Source organism: Talaromyces proteolyticus (genome assembly GCF_021365285.1).
Source record: "Talaromyces proteolyticus strain PMI_201 chromosome Unknown BGW36scaffold_9, whole genome shotgun sequence".
Classification (NCBI taxonomy): Eukaryota; Fungi; Ascomycota; class Eurotiomycetes; order Eurotiales; family Trichocomaceae; genus Talaromyces; species Talaromyces proteolyticus.
Window position 1 is genome coordinate 1,698,809 of NW_025764285.1, and position 12,994 is coordinate 1,711,802.

General features: G+C 47.9%; 6 protein-coding genes across 6 annotated transcripts; 3 read left to right on the top strand and 3 right to left on the bottom strand.

Moving 5' to 3' along the window:
- Nucleotides 1–1,106: 1,106 nt before the first annotated feature.
- On the top strand, nt 1,107–3,452 carry BGW36DRAFT_399294 (4-nitrophenylphosphatase; the record flags this gene model as incomplete). The annotated part of the gene is made up of 7 exons (XM_046218506.1): nt 1,107–1,909; nt 2,070–2,137; nt 2,216–2,331; nt 2,394–2,415; nt 2,492–2,560; nt 2,633–2,724; nt 2,781–3,452. 7 exons carry the CDS (start codon nt 1,107–1,109, stop codon nt 3,450–3,452), a joined length of 1,842 nt encoding a protein of 613 aa, XP_046069815.1.
- A 151-nt stretch (nt 3,453–3,603) lies between these two features.
- On the bottom strand, nt 3,604–4,977 carry BGW36DRAFT_430170 (uncharacterized protein; the record flags this gene model as incomplete). Its single annotated transcript, XM_046220803.1, has 1 exon — nt 3,604–4,977. The coding sequence occupies one exon, from the start codon at nt 4,975–4,977 to the stop codon at nt 3,604–3,606; it is 1,374 nt and encodes a 457-aa protein (XP_046069816.1).
- Nucleotides 4,978–5,130: 153 nt separating this feature from the next.
- Nucleotides 5,131–6,241, bottom strand: BGW36DRAFT_384462 (uncharacterized protein). Its single transcript, XM_046216790.1, has one exon. It carries the CDS (start codon nt 6,188–6,190, stop codon nt 5,204–5,206), a length of 987 nt encoding a protein of 328 aa, XP_046069817.1. The 5' UTR covers nt 6,191–6,241; the 3' UTR covers nt 5,131–5,203.
- Nucleotides 6,242–6,443: 202 nt separating this feature from the next.
- Nucleotides 6,444–7,764, bottom strand: BGW36DRAFT_384464 (ATP-dependent Clp protease, proteolytic subunit ClpP). The gene is made up of 3 exons (XM_046216791.1): nt 7,383–7,764; nt 7,300–7,318; nt 6,444–7,245 (listed from the first exon to the last, which is right to left on the bottom strand). The coding sequence occupies exons 1-3, from the start codon at nt 7,563–7,565 to the stop codon at nt 6,671–6,673; spliced, it is 777 nt and encodes a 258-aa protein (XP_046069818.1). The 5' UTR covers nt 7,566–7,764; the 3' UTR covers nt 6,444–6,670.
- A 754-nt stretch (nt 7,765–8,518) lies between these two features.
- On the top strand, nt 8,519–10,059 carry BGW36DRAFT_430173 (uncharacterized protein; the record flags this gene model as incomplete). The annotated part of the gene is made up of 3 exons (XM_046220804.1): nt 8,519–9,064; nt 9,114–9,373; nt 9,423–10,059. 3 exons carry the CDS (start codon nt 8,519–8,521, stop codon nt 10,057–10,059), a joined length of 1,443 nt encoding a protein of 480 aa, XP_046069819.1.
- A 1,079-nt stretch (nt 10,060–11,138) lies between these two features.
- BGW36DRAFT_300846 (uncharacterized protein) lies at nt 11,139–12,736 on the top strand (the record flags this gene model as incomplete). Its single annotated transcript, XM_046211652.1, has 2 exons — nt 11,139–11,295; nt 11,496–12,736. 2 exons carry the CDS (start codon nt 11,139–11,141, stop codon nt 12,734–12,736), a joined length of 1,398 nt encoding a protein of 465 aa, XP_046069820.1.
- Between the last annotated feature and the right edge of the window lie 258 nt (nt 12,737–12,994).

Genomic DNA, 12,994 nt, shown 5'->3' on the forward strand with positions numbered 1-12,994 from the left:
AGAGTGACGTCGTACTGGCGACTCCCGAATCATAGGTAAGTAATAATAACTACTAAGTTAGTTACTTGTTTGCTGAGTAATAGCACAGGCATGATAGGAGGATTCTACAACAGTACAACGAGACTCTGTATAGAGTATGGTGGAAAATCGGATGAGGCGAGAGATTGCCCTAAAAAGCTTCTTTGCCGCCCCAATTGCGAGTGCGGCGCGGCCCACGTGCTTCTCTCATATTACTAGCATATATTTACTACGGAGTAATTACTACTATCCTAGCATTAGCATACTGGCCAACTTCCGGCCAACAGCCTTTCTGCGGTGACATTCACCCATGCGACAATTACTTCGTGCAGCAGTGTGGAGTTTATGGTGGACATAGTTTCGATGTGAAGGGTACCCGGCAATACTTTCTGAAAGTACGAGATTTTCAAGTCTGAACACCGGATGCACGCATCTTATCTCTCCGTCTCGTCTATTATTATTAGTATATTCAGGCTTAACAACTGTATCTAGCCTCTAGGCTATGAAACCCTAATTACCGAGTACAAATCGCTAATGTTTCATACATTGGGATGTATCAACGAAGTGTCTACGACCATCCGTTTGGTCTCCCTTGAAAGAAAGACAGATTGAATGAGGAATTCTGACTACCAAGACATCTCTTGCCAATCCAACTATCAATAAATTTCGTCAAACCCATTTCTTCACAGGCGTAAGGAGCGCTCTGATTGGCTGAACGATTGGGGTCACCTTTTGTAATAGTCTTATTGCAGCCTCAGAAATAAGGCCACAAAACATGACATGGTCGATCGCGCTAATCCGCTCTCGGAAGCAATCTGCGAACTGGCCAGTCACCAGCTAGCATAGTATTTCAACTGAGAAATCAGCATGATAAATGCTCCCCGATCTTTGACAAAAACGTATAAAGTCGCATCCACGGACTTAAAATAAAGCCGACTGTGAAGGTGGTGTGATTTCGATCCTGTCTTCTCGAGCGCATTATAAATTCAGGCTGGATCCTGAGGGATGGATCATTATCGAAGCAAGTGAAACAACTCGCGACTGCTATCAACTCTACCGGTTGATTTAAACAAGAATTATATCTCAACATGTCTGCTCCGCTGTATAAGAAAGCTCTCATTATCGGTGCCACATCAGGCATCGGCGAATCGCTTGCCATCAAGCTCGTCTCTCAAGGCACCAAAGTGGTTCTCGTCGGGCGACGTCAAGAGCGACTGACGGGTCTCGTCAGCAAACTTAGCTCTGAAAACGCCTCATCAGTACAATTTGACATCACTAAACTATCCGAAATCTCCGCTTTTGCATCCAAAGTCACCTCTGAAAACCCAGACATTGACGCCGTCATCTTAAACTCCGGCATCCAGCGGCCCTTCAACTTTGCAGATGCAAAATCTGTCAATCTCGACATCTTCCAGGAGGAGTTATTGACCAACTACACCAGCTTTGTCCACCTCACATTAGCATTCCTGCCATTCCTACAGGCGCAAGAGACGACGACTCATCTAGTTTATCTCAGCGCGACGCTTGGCCTTGTTCCTACCTTGTTGAGGACTGGTGGATACAATGCTTCCAAGGCAGCGCTGCACCATTGGATCTTGGTGTTCCGCGAGCAGCTGAAAGCACAACCAGACAATAAAATCAAAGTAGTAGAGGTCTTCCCACCCGCCGTGCAGACTGAATTGCACGACACACACCATCAACCGGACCTAAAAGACGGCCATCTGATCGGCATGCCGCTGCAGCAATTTACTGACGAGACATACGAAGAGCTGGTGAAGGGTGAAGACCAGTTTGGCATTGGTATGGCAAAGAAAACGGTAGATGGTATCGAAAAGGAGCGAGTCAAGTTGTTCCAGGAGCAGTATCCAGTGATCACAAACGTGTTGTCACCGTTTCTGAAATAAGATCGCATCCTCAGTCCAATATTATCGGCATATGTCCATTAACAGCCATCATTTACAGACTAATGTTGATATGATTAATACCTGTAAAAGAGAACATCACCGTCAGATTACTTGCATATTGTTTATACTACTAGTAAAACTTGATAGACCGTCAAGCTCACCAATGCAGTGGCCCCGCCATGATCTGGGCGTCGGCGATCAATGGACGACCCCACGTCCGCTCTCGCCCATATAACCCATTATTAATCGCCTTCCAAAGACTGAATTTTTAATCTCGGATCGAACTACAACAGTCTTCTCTCGTTCTTTTATTGAAATTTTTGCGACGTTCTCTGCGACCATGACGTCATCTCCGCATTATCTAACCGGCGATCCGACGGCGCTGAATGAATTCATTGACAAATTTGATGTAGGTAAAAGCTCGGATTATTTACCTTGACGACAGCTAACACCGTTCATGGCTGAATCTAGGTCTTCCTTTTTGATTGCGATGGTCCGTGATATTCAATTGCGCCATGAGAGCGCGTGACAAGTTGTTCAATGCTGAGATCTTCGTGGGTTATTGTTAGGAGTGCTATGGTCTGGCGATCATGTGTTCCCAGGCACTGCAGACACTCTCGAGTTCCTGAGAAGTAGAGGTATATATTCGATGTTTCTATTATGGTTGTACACTCACTAAGGAAATGCCGCTCATTCTTCGTTGTCGATAGGGAAGCAGGTTGTCTTCGTCACCAATAACAGCACCAAATCCCGCGCCGACTATAAGAAGAAACTCGACGCTCTGAGTATTCCCAGCAACGTGGTATGTTACCCAACTCTCAACGTGTCTACTCCATTCTCTAACTGTACTTTTCACAGGAAGAGATTTTCGGTTCGTCCTACAGCGCCTCCGTCTACATCTCCCGCATCCTCAAACTCCCCGAAAACAAGCGTAAAGTCTTCGTAGTAGGCGAATCTGGTATCGAGCAGGAATTGCGAAACGAGAACGTCCCATTCATCGGCGGCACAGACCCGGCTTTTCGACGCGACTTCAAACCTGAGGACTACGGCTTGATAGCCAAGGGCGATCCGTCAATGATAGATCCCGAAGTCGGCGTTGTTTTGGTCGGTCTGGATTTTCACTTGAACTATTTGAAGATGTCGCTGGCATACAATTACATCCGTCGTGGTGCCGTGTTTCTGGCGACGAATATAGATAGTACGCTGCCAAATCAAGGCGGGTTGTTCCCTGGCGCAGGCTCGATTAGCGCTCCGTTGATTATGATGCTGGGCAAAGACCCGGTCGCCCTGGGTAAGCCTAGTCAAGCGATGATGGATGCTATTGAAGGGAAATTCCATTTTGATCGCAGCCGTACTTGTATGGTTGGTGATCGAACAAACACCGATATTCGATTCGGTATAGAAGGGAAGTTAGGTGGTACATTGGCTGTGTTGACGGGTGTCAGCACCAAGGATGACATTCTTCATGGTGAGGTTCGGCCCGCAGCCTACCTTGACAAGTTGAGCGACTTGTTGAGTGCGAGACAATGAGTGACGATTCTGATATATTGATATTTAGATTGGGTACATGTGGGATATGAAACTAGAGTACTAGATGCAATTAGACCATGCACAAATAAAATATATACATGTTTTTGGCGGGCTATGCATTTTGACCCAGTTTATTTTTGCGAATGAAGCTTCACAAATGTTTGCCACCAGAGAGCCTCTCGACTGATGATACCTCAGCTGTTGATTCTTTTGATGTCGGTTTCGAGGGAAAGCTTTCCGATTTCGCAATCAATTCAACATCATGCATGACATAACTCTTAATTTTCCACATATCAATCATTGCAGTCACCGACTTTGGGCCGTCGGGCCGGAAGAAAAGTGCTGTTTGGCTGAACCGGGGATGGCATGCTCGAAGCGCATCAAGATCGGGCCTTGATAACAACACAGTGAGATCATACACAGGAACCATAGACCCAGTTTGCGGGAGAGTTAGATAGTCCGGGAAAGCCGATTTAGAAGCTGATTCCAAGACGTCGATAGGACTACTCTGTGGAGCTGCAGATGGATCGCCCATGACAACCACGGCGCCGGTCTCCATATCGCTCATTTCCACTTGTTTTAATGCCTGAACCAAGGCAGATACCGACAGGTCAGATACTGGAATTTCCCTCCAAATATCGGCGTCATCCTTTTTTATTTTCTCATACCGACAAACCTCTTTCAAACCCTTGACCACCGCCTTGCCCATATGTTTCAACACAAAACTCGCCATGTCCTGGCGCCAGATCAAATCCCTGAGATCAATACGCTGCAGTCTGGGGTTGTCGATATGCCACTGGGACGGCAAGATAACCTTGGTATTCACTCTGTTCTTTTCATAACCTAGCATTTGCGGAATCTGCTGGAGAAGCAGAGCACGACTGATCATTCGTACAACACGGGGTTTGCCCTTGGACAATAAATCGTTGAGATTACCCTGCTCCGTATGCGACGTAGCCTTGATCTCTTCTTTTAATAAACCAGTGGGCAACCACCACAGACTACCGTAATTTTGCCTCTTGCTCGCGTCGTCAGATTCAGTCACTCGCCGAACCAGGCCCATTTCCGTGAGAAAAGTCGTTGGTAGTCGCGCCAAAGTTAATGAGCAGCTCCGTATCGGCGACGCAAGCGCCACAGCCCAAGGGTTATTAGCGAGTCGACCATGATCTGCTTTTGTAGCCCTGGGTTTTCGTTTCTTGTTGCCGGATTGGCGGGTTTGAGCTAGTTCTATGAGGGGGGATTGCGGAAGCGATGCAGATAATGGAGGGGATTTATTGAGTGAAGCGCCGTTCTTTGCTTCTCCATCGATATGTACTGATTCAGCGTCCGGAGATGTCTTCTGCTTGTCGAGACTGCTGTTGCTGTTTCTGTCGCAGTTCTCGGCATGGTTGCGGAGCTCGCGTGAGGAAAAATGCCTTCGCCGGGTTTGTGCTGTTATTTGAATTTGTTTGCGAGGTAGAAAGATATCCGAGAATACTCTTAGCCGCCATATTGAATATGGAACATTATTAGACAAACAGGCCATTGCTGCGAAAGTGCAGCTGTTGTCGAAATCATAAACAGCCCATGAGGAAGGAGCTGGAGCTGTGAGAGGGCGCTAACCCAGAGAGAGACTAGTCTATCCTGACTGGACATAATATCATAACAGACAGCTTGCATCTTCTCTCTACTTGAGATGTGTAATTGATCCGAAAGTTGAATATTGGGATACTGTCATAAAGTGTGCTGTTCTAGAGTGAGCTACTTGTCGACTAAATCCTCCAATTATCATCAACAAAGCTATCCAACTCGATGCCTACAGTTGCGGTTCGCACGTCCAACTCAGCACCCAAAGACTTGCAGACAGCTTGGCTTTCTACATTATCAGCTGCTACCTGAGCAATACACCAATCGCTTTGTGTCTTCTCCGAGTCCAAGGTGCCGTCACACAGATCTCGTATCAGCGACCCGGCCACCATCTTAGCCAAGCCTTTGCCACGATGTTCGGGCAGCACATATAATGTGGACAGCGACTTGTCAACTGTCAGATGTGCCCATGCAACAGCTTCTTTCTGCTTTGTCTTCTTATTGGTGAATAGGATTGCTGAATTCGGGTTTGATAGTAGCGTCGTGGCTTGTCGTTTCACCTTGGATGTGCTGACCACCAAATCAATTTGTTCTGGCGGCACTTTTCCCAGTTCATAACCCTCGGGTAGTCGGCGAGATAATATCAGGTCCTTGACTGTCGCCGTTGAGAAAAGCCATTGGTCCCATAGGTAGTGGTAGACTTTGGATTGTCCCAGGTTATTCACGAGCACGGTTGCTATCACTTCGTGCAACGCTGTGGATCGCAGCGTCGACGAGAATGGGTAGTTGAGTGGCTTGATATCTGCTGTAGCAAAGCTGTCCCCGATATCCTTAATAGCCTTCAAAAGCTGGCGTAAGTGGTCAGACAGCAGTTGATAAGACTCTTTGGACAAATCTTCTGGTCGTTTAACTTGTAAGCAGAGCGAATTGAAGATTGCTAGTTGGGCCTCATTATGGCGAGAGCGATCGACGAATGAGACTGTCACGGGTAAGTCTAGTTCAGTAAGACTAGAATTTGGAGGAAAGCTCGCAAAAAGACAAGCGTGTCGTTCTGGGGCGTTTTGCGGTGATTGTATGCGGTGGAAGATTGCGATTGTGGCGGGAAGGTGGTGACTGAGATATTGGAGAATGAGGGATGGATCTTCGTGTTTGAAAAATTGTACAGGGTTCATTCTTGCATATAATTAATTGTTGATAAATTTCTTCATCAAGTTCTATTTTCATTTTGATATGTGAAAATGCATAAGAAATATTGAGTTCAATGTTAGGCTGCTATAAGAGTACTTAGTGAATGAGTCATTTGGTTACAGCATCAATTGATCCCCTGACGTGCTCCAAAGCGGGCTACAATATTATTAATGTTAAATTATTTTATAAATACTTCAGAATTCCACATAATAGAAATGGGTTCTTACATTATTAAGTGCTCATCATAAGCCCTATCCTCGTGGAGTTAGTTCTCCAGTAGTTCAAAGCATCAATTCTATATTTATTTTTAACTAGATTTCATCTCACGCCATTACACCTCTTTTTAGAATTTATTGTACTTTATATTTAGAGCTATGGAGATGAGTAGGGTATCGGGGTCGCGTTTTTATTGTATACACACCGTTCTTGCGATACATCATACAACTTATCTGTCGCGCAAAAGCTCAAACTGAGTTTTGTGTACTCTCTTCTGGCTTCACCCTCTTTTCCAGGATTTCATCAACTATTCCCATCTCTAGTGCCTCCTTGGCTCCCATAAAATAATCTCTTTCCAGCAGCTTCTCGATATCATCCAGTGACATTTCTTTCTTCCCGGTGAGATGTCGCTTGTATATCTCATTCAGCTGAGCCCTAACCCTAAGAATCTCCTTGGCATGTATAGCAATATCACTAGCCTGTCCAAAATATCCACCTGAGGGCTGGTGCACCATGATCGAAGAATGTGGTAAACAGAACCGTTTGCCAGGGTGCCCGCCGCATAAAAGTAATGATCCCATACTGGCTGCCTGTCCAACGCAGATTGTGCTCACTGGTGATTGAATATAAGTCATTGTGTCGTAAATGGCCAAGCCCGCAGTGACAGAGCCGCCGGGCGAGTTGATGTAGAGGTGGATCGGTTTTTCAGGGTTATCGGCTTCGAGGAAAAGGAGCTGGGCGACGGTCGAGGCAGATGTGGTATCGTTGACTTCGCCATTGAGGCAAACTATGCGCTCTTTGAGAAGCCGCGAGAAAATATCATCTGCAATAGCGATGCGTTAGAAATGTGTTTCATGAAGGGTGTGAACACTTTTACAGGTATGCCAGCCTCCTCCCTGAAGAATTCATTAGCACTTCGTTGACCAAGAGAAGAAGCTATTGCGATTTAGACAGACATACCACTGTCTCGGTCACATAGGGTGTTGGTGTCCATCCTCGCGGTGGAGCGACTGCTGATCGAATGGGCCCTGATTCTGAGAATGCTCTCGACGCCGCCGGTATCGACCGTGTGGAGACGGACAGTAGAAGCGCCTGCCTTCGGGCCGATCTCCCTAGCATCTGCAATGGCTGTGTCGTGTGCATTTTGATCGCTCACTGAAGAGGACAGGACAGGACAGGCAGTTGGAAGCTTGGAGTGGAGCTCGAGAGAGGTTCGGCGATACTGCCAAGACCTGTGCCTGGCTTGCTGCAACCTGCTTGTCTCGTGCCTTTGCTTGTCTCAACAGCTACGTGAGGATAATATCTGTACTGATGTTAAATTTGGAATTGAGTTTATTTAAAGCTTATTCTCTCATTCTTTTCAACATCTTCTTAATAAAGCAGTGCTAATGCTATATTGACGCAATCACGTGCCTCCAATCTTACTCTGGCGCGCACGGACTGCTAGGCGGTGAGGCTTATCGGGCGGTGAAAAAATAATTTCCGTAGCAACTTCCTGCCTTCCCCATTTTAATTTTTTTTCTTAAGGAAAAATCTGTAACCCCCGACCTTCTTCCCTTCACTCTTGTCATTCCCCTTACTTTTCCATCACCCATCTAATTTCGAGGACACTCTGTTCCTCTCATAGATTATTCATCACAAGGTAACATCAACTGACCCAACACCCTGAACAATAATCTTCCAGATCACTTTGTGGGCTGTTATCACTGAGGGCTGTGGGCTGTGGGATAATTGCATTGCTTTCCGTGGGCTTCATCCATCTAGTGGGCTTACCATACCAAGAGGGTTGCATTATTGCCTTGTCCGTCTCTGTGGGCTTGAACATCGTGGGCTCTGTGGGCTAAGATACTTGTGGGTTTCGTCCTCGACTGTTGACTGATTCATCGTATCTTCGTGATCGATAGTTGGTTTTTGTTGCTGTTGCTCAGTGGGATTTCGCGTCTATTCTGAGGGTCTTGTGAACTATCGGATCTTGAGATTTGATAGTCTTGTGGGATATCGCTGGAAAATTTTTACACACTAAGTAATCAATTGAGTTCGTGGTCAAAAAGCCTTTACCCTGTTGAATTACTAACGGCTCTATCTCGCAGATCAAAATGTCCAAGTCTAAGGCTACCACCAAGGCCACCAAGGCTACCGACAAAGTCTTGTCCAAGGTCAAGGACGCTGGCGTCGCCAAGTCCTCTCAGTCTCCTAAGGCTAAGAGCAAGGATATTGCTCGCAAGGTGAAGGAAAAGGAAGAGAAGACTTCTCGCAAGAAGAAGGAGTCCACTCCAAGCTCTAGCTCTGAATCCGAAGATTCCGACAAAGAGGAGGAGGAATCTTCAAGCGAAAGCGAAAGCGAAGCCGAGCCTGCCACCAAGAAGGCCGAGTCTGAGTCTGAATCCGAATCTGACGAATCCGAGTCCGACTCCGAAGAGGAGACCAAGACTAAGAAGCCTGAGATCAAGAAGGCCGAGACTAAGAAGGCTGAGCCAAAGAAGGAGACCAAGAAGGCTGAGTCTGAGTCTGAAGAGGAATCCGGATCCGGATCCGAGGAGTCTGAATCTGAGTCTGAAGAGGAAACTAAGAAACCTGAAACTAAGAAGGCTACCAAGAAGGATGAGTCTAGTGATGAATCTGGTTCCGAGAGCGGTGATGAGGTTTGTCTTAACTTCACCATCTTTCCATTAACTATGCTAATCCGATTAGGGATCTGACTCTGATTCTTCCGAGTCTGAGGAAGAAAGCGAGGATAGCAAGCCCGTCTCCAAGAAGCGCAAGGCTGAAGAGGAGGAGACTTCTACAACCAAGAAGGCTAAGACCCAGGACGCCGACAACTCTCCCAATCTGTTCGTTGGTAACCTTTCCTGGAACGTTGATGAGGAGTGGCTCCGCCGTGAGTTCGAAGAATTCGGTGAACTCGCTGGTGTTCGGATCATGACCGAACGTGATACCGGCCGTTCTCGAGGGTAAGTCTCATCTATACATTGGTTCTTTTCAAATCCTGATTGTCTGTAGATTTGGTTACGTCGAATATGCCGACGCTGCTGGTGCCAAGGCAGCTTATGAGGCGAAGACGGGTGCCGAGCTTGACGGCCGTGTCATCAACCTCGACTATGCCAAGCCCCGTGACAACTCCCAGCAGAATTCTCGTGACAAGGCTCAGTCTCGTGCTCGCTCTTTCGGAGATCAGACCAGCCCTGAGAGCTCTACCCTCTTTGTTGGTAATCTTGCCTTCAGCGCCAATGAAGATACTATCCGTGAGGCCTTCGAAGCGCATGGAAGCATTCTTGGTATTCGCCTGCCTACCGACCCTGAGTCTGGCCGTCCTAAGGGCTACGGATACGTCGAGTTCTCCTCCATCGATGAGGCCCGCCAAGCTTTGAAGGAGCTCCATGGTGCGGATGTCGAGGGACGTTCTCTCCGCCTAGACTACAGCACTCCCCGTTCTCAGGGCGATGGCAACCGCGGCGGTGGCCGTGGACGTGGTGGCTTTGGTGGCCGAGGTGGTAGTGGTGGCTTTGGAGGTCGTGGTGGTGGTGGTGGTCGTGGAGGACGTGGTGGCTTCGGCGGCCGCGGCCGTGGTACTGGCGCCAACAGCACCAACAGGGGTGGCTTTGGCGACTACTCAGGCAAGAAGACTACCTTTAACTAAACAACTAGCCAATCAGGCTTATTGTTTGATACGGTAAGTTGCGTTTATCGCATTCAATTCTAATCTTGTTTTGCCATTCCAAGTAATGTGGGCTCGCTGGACTCGAAGATTTGCGGTATGAACTCGTAATGAGACCCCTAAAAGTTTGCTCAATGATGTTTCACCATTTCCTTTGTATCATCCCCGACATGCTGCGCTGTGTATTTCTATAGATTGCACCAATACATTATTATAATTAGTATGCTATTCTTCACGCCCTCCGCCATTCTCTCCTGGTAGCCAATCACAGCAGGCAGCAGCCCAAAAGCGGGGCATGCCCCATGACGTGGTTGACGCCAACTTGGCACAAGACGACGATCCGTTATTCCCACGCACTAGATCAGCGTTATCCAGGGAGGCTCCCACCCACTTCAGACGAGATAAGGCTCGAGTGCCTAACACCAGACTATTTCCACGGCCAGGGCGCAGCGATGTCGTTACCCCATATTGTTCGTTCCCATCATTCCTGTTTCCCAACAGGTGACAAGGACTTCGATTCTTCTTTCTCTCTACATCTCCCGGTTATGCGTCCTGCTGGATGCTTAGGCATACGATTTCTCAGCGGAGAGACCATCATCCACGCTTTTCTTTTACTCCCAGCAGTGTAAATCCAGGTAACGTGCCTGGCTGGCGTCATCACGATTCCCTACTGATCTGCCGAAGCGGTCAGGCGTCGCCGTCAGTCCCGTGCATGATTACTACTATCACGAATGACGTGCCGCCAACCCAGTCCTTGACTTTGATTTCTCTCTTCGAAGTTGTCTTGGGAGAGTCAGCTCATGGGTCTTCATTCATGGCCTTTGATGCTGGACACCATCTGTCAGGCATCAGTGATTACAGCCGGCCCCCCCAGCGCCGATAAGATAGCAGCACTTCATAGCGACACCGACACCGCTCAGCCCGCCCCACCATCCGCTCTCCCTCCGAGAGCGTACTATATTATTTTCAATAGCTGAGTGCTACATTGAGACGCTCTGCCCGCGACGGTCTTTTTCAATCATTTATTTTTTTCCTTCTTTTAACCAGTCGATCCAGCAAATATGCAGTCCCATTACTCCGATCTGCCTAGCCATAGCCCTGCCGTGACCTCGGAGAGCAGAGCAGCCATGTCAAGGGCACGGGATGACCCTCAGATGTCGCAAGACAGCCATCAAGGGTCACGGAACCAGTCGGCTGTAGCTCCCATGCGCTCAGAAGGTAGGAATAGCTTCTTTTTCTGACTTGTATCTCTGAAGAGTCTCTTTTTCTCTTCCCTCAATTCCCCTTCCCTTGAAAGAATACACCTCGCAATATTCACTTTCAAGAGATGGATTCGTCTTATCCCAGCACGCCGTCGCCTTCCGGCGATATCCCGTTTATAAATCCATTTGATATGTACTCACTCCAGTATTATATAGATTCTTGGATCGAAGTATCTTCGCAACCGTCCTCGTCCTCTCTTTCCTCGGCCGCAACTACCGATGATATTATTACCACCGGCTTACGAGTAGAACGATCCGTACCAGGACCCAAAGGTCGGGCTCGACGAAAGAGAGCTAGACAACTTCAATCATCATCTACGCAAAACAGCGAATCTTCACGCGCCTCCAGTGTCGCCGGCACGAGTAGCCAGGAGGAATATGAGGAAAGTGATAGTGAATCAGATAGGGTTTTGAGCGGCTCAAATGAGGATGTCACAACACGGTCGCGAGGAGATGCTCTTATGCTTCCCCATGACTCGCTGTCTGAACCACCATCGTCAGGCGACGATGACGAAGATGACGACCGGTCCGCTGCATTAGGTCCCCGGCTGGCTTCCGCTCCCTTCGTTCCCCAACCGAATGTCTTTTCCCATGCGCCTCAGTATACAAGATCAAGATCATATAATGGGCCTCAGACTACGCCAAGTCTGGTCTCAAACAGCAGCCAGGCAACCGCCGTTCGTCACAACTCTAGTTCCACGGTTCGGGGCCTTAGAAGGAACAGCCGTGCACAGCATACACCATACAACATAATATCTCCGAATTATCAGGCGGATCACGACGCCGCACTTCGTGCAAGTTTGTCCACATTGCTATCGTTAGGGACGGCAGTTCGTGGGGTGCCCAAAAATGAGAGCCCTCCAGTACCCGCTGGCCCACCAGTTGCGCCGGCGTCTTCGTTTCGGCTGGTCTCGGAGTCTGTGGCTATGGGAGAAGATGCTGGCGACATCAGTCCTCATACAAAAAACGATTATACCGCAGATCAAAGATACGCGCGACAACCTAAGTCTGTTGGGTCCAATACTTCGTCAACACCCTCGAAGACAAAAAGAAAGTCTTCAAAGGATCGCGGTTCTGCTCATGCTACTTCATCTAAGAGATCACGGCGTGGTAACATGACCGATTCACTTATCATAGTCAACCCAACATTCATGACGTGGGTCATTAGCGCCGGAGTTGTTGTCTTGTTCTCTGCAATTAGCTTCTCTGCCGGATACGCCCTTGGCCGTGAAGTTGGACGAACGGAGGCTGGAATAGGCACTGTGGCGGGCGGCGGCGCCACGGATTCGTTCGCAAAAGTGAAAGCGTCAGTAGGATGCAGTAGAGATGCCGTTCAAGGAAGCCTTAAGCGTCTGCGGTGGGGAAGTTCCGGTGCTGGAGTCAGCGTTTACAACTAATTGCAATATCACTCTCAGCACCTTTGTTTTCCATTCATTTCCCGCCTCTTGAAATGGTCCCATACTTAATTTCGCTTATGGTCAACTTTAGTGGTATTTCCCTGGGGAACGAGACGAGAATGATCATGACCTTATACATAACGCGACAATCAATGTTATACCTTCTAACTTGGCAGGAAAAAAACTATATATGGCACCATGCACTTCGATTCCCCTTTCTGTCTTTACCTTTGTCTCTCGGAGAAACGAACATACGAT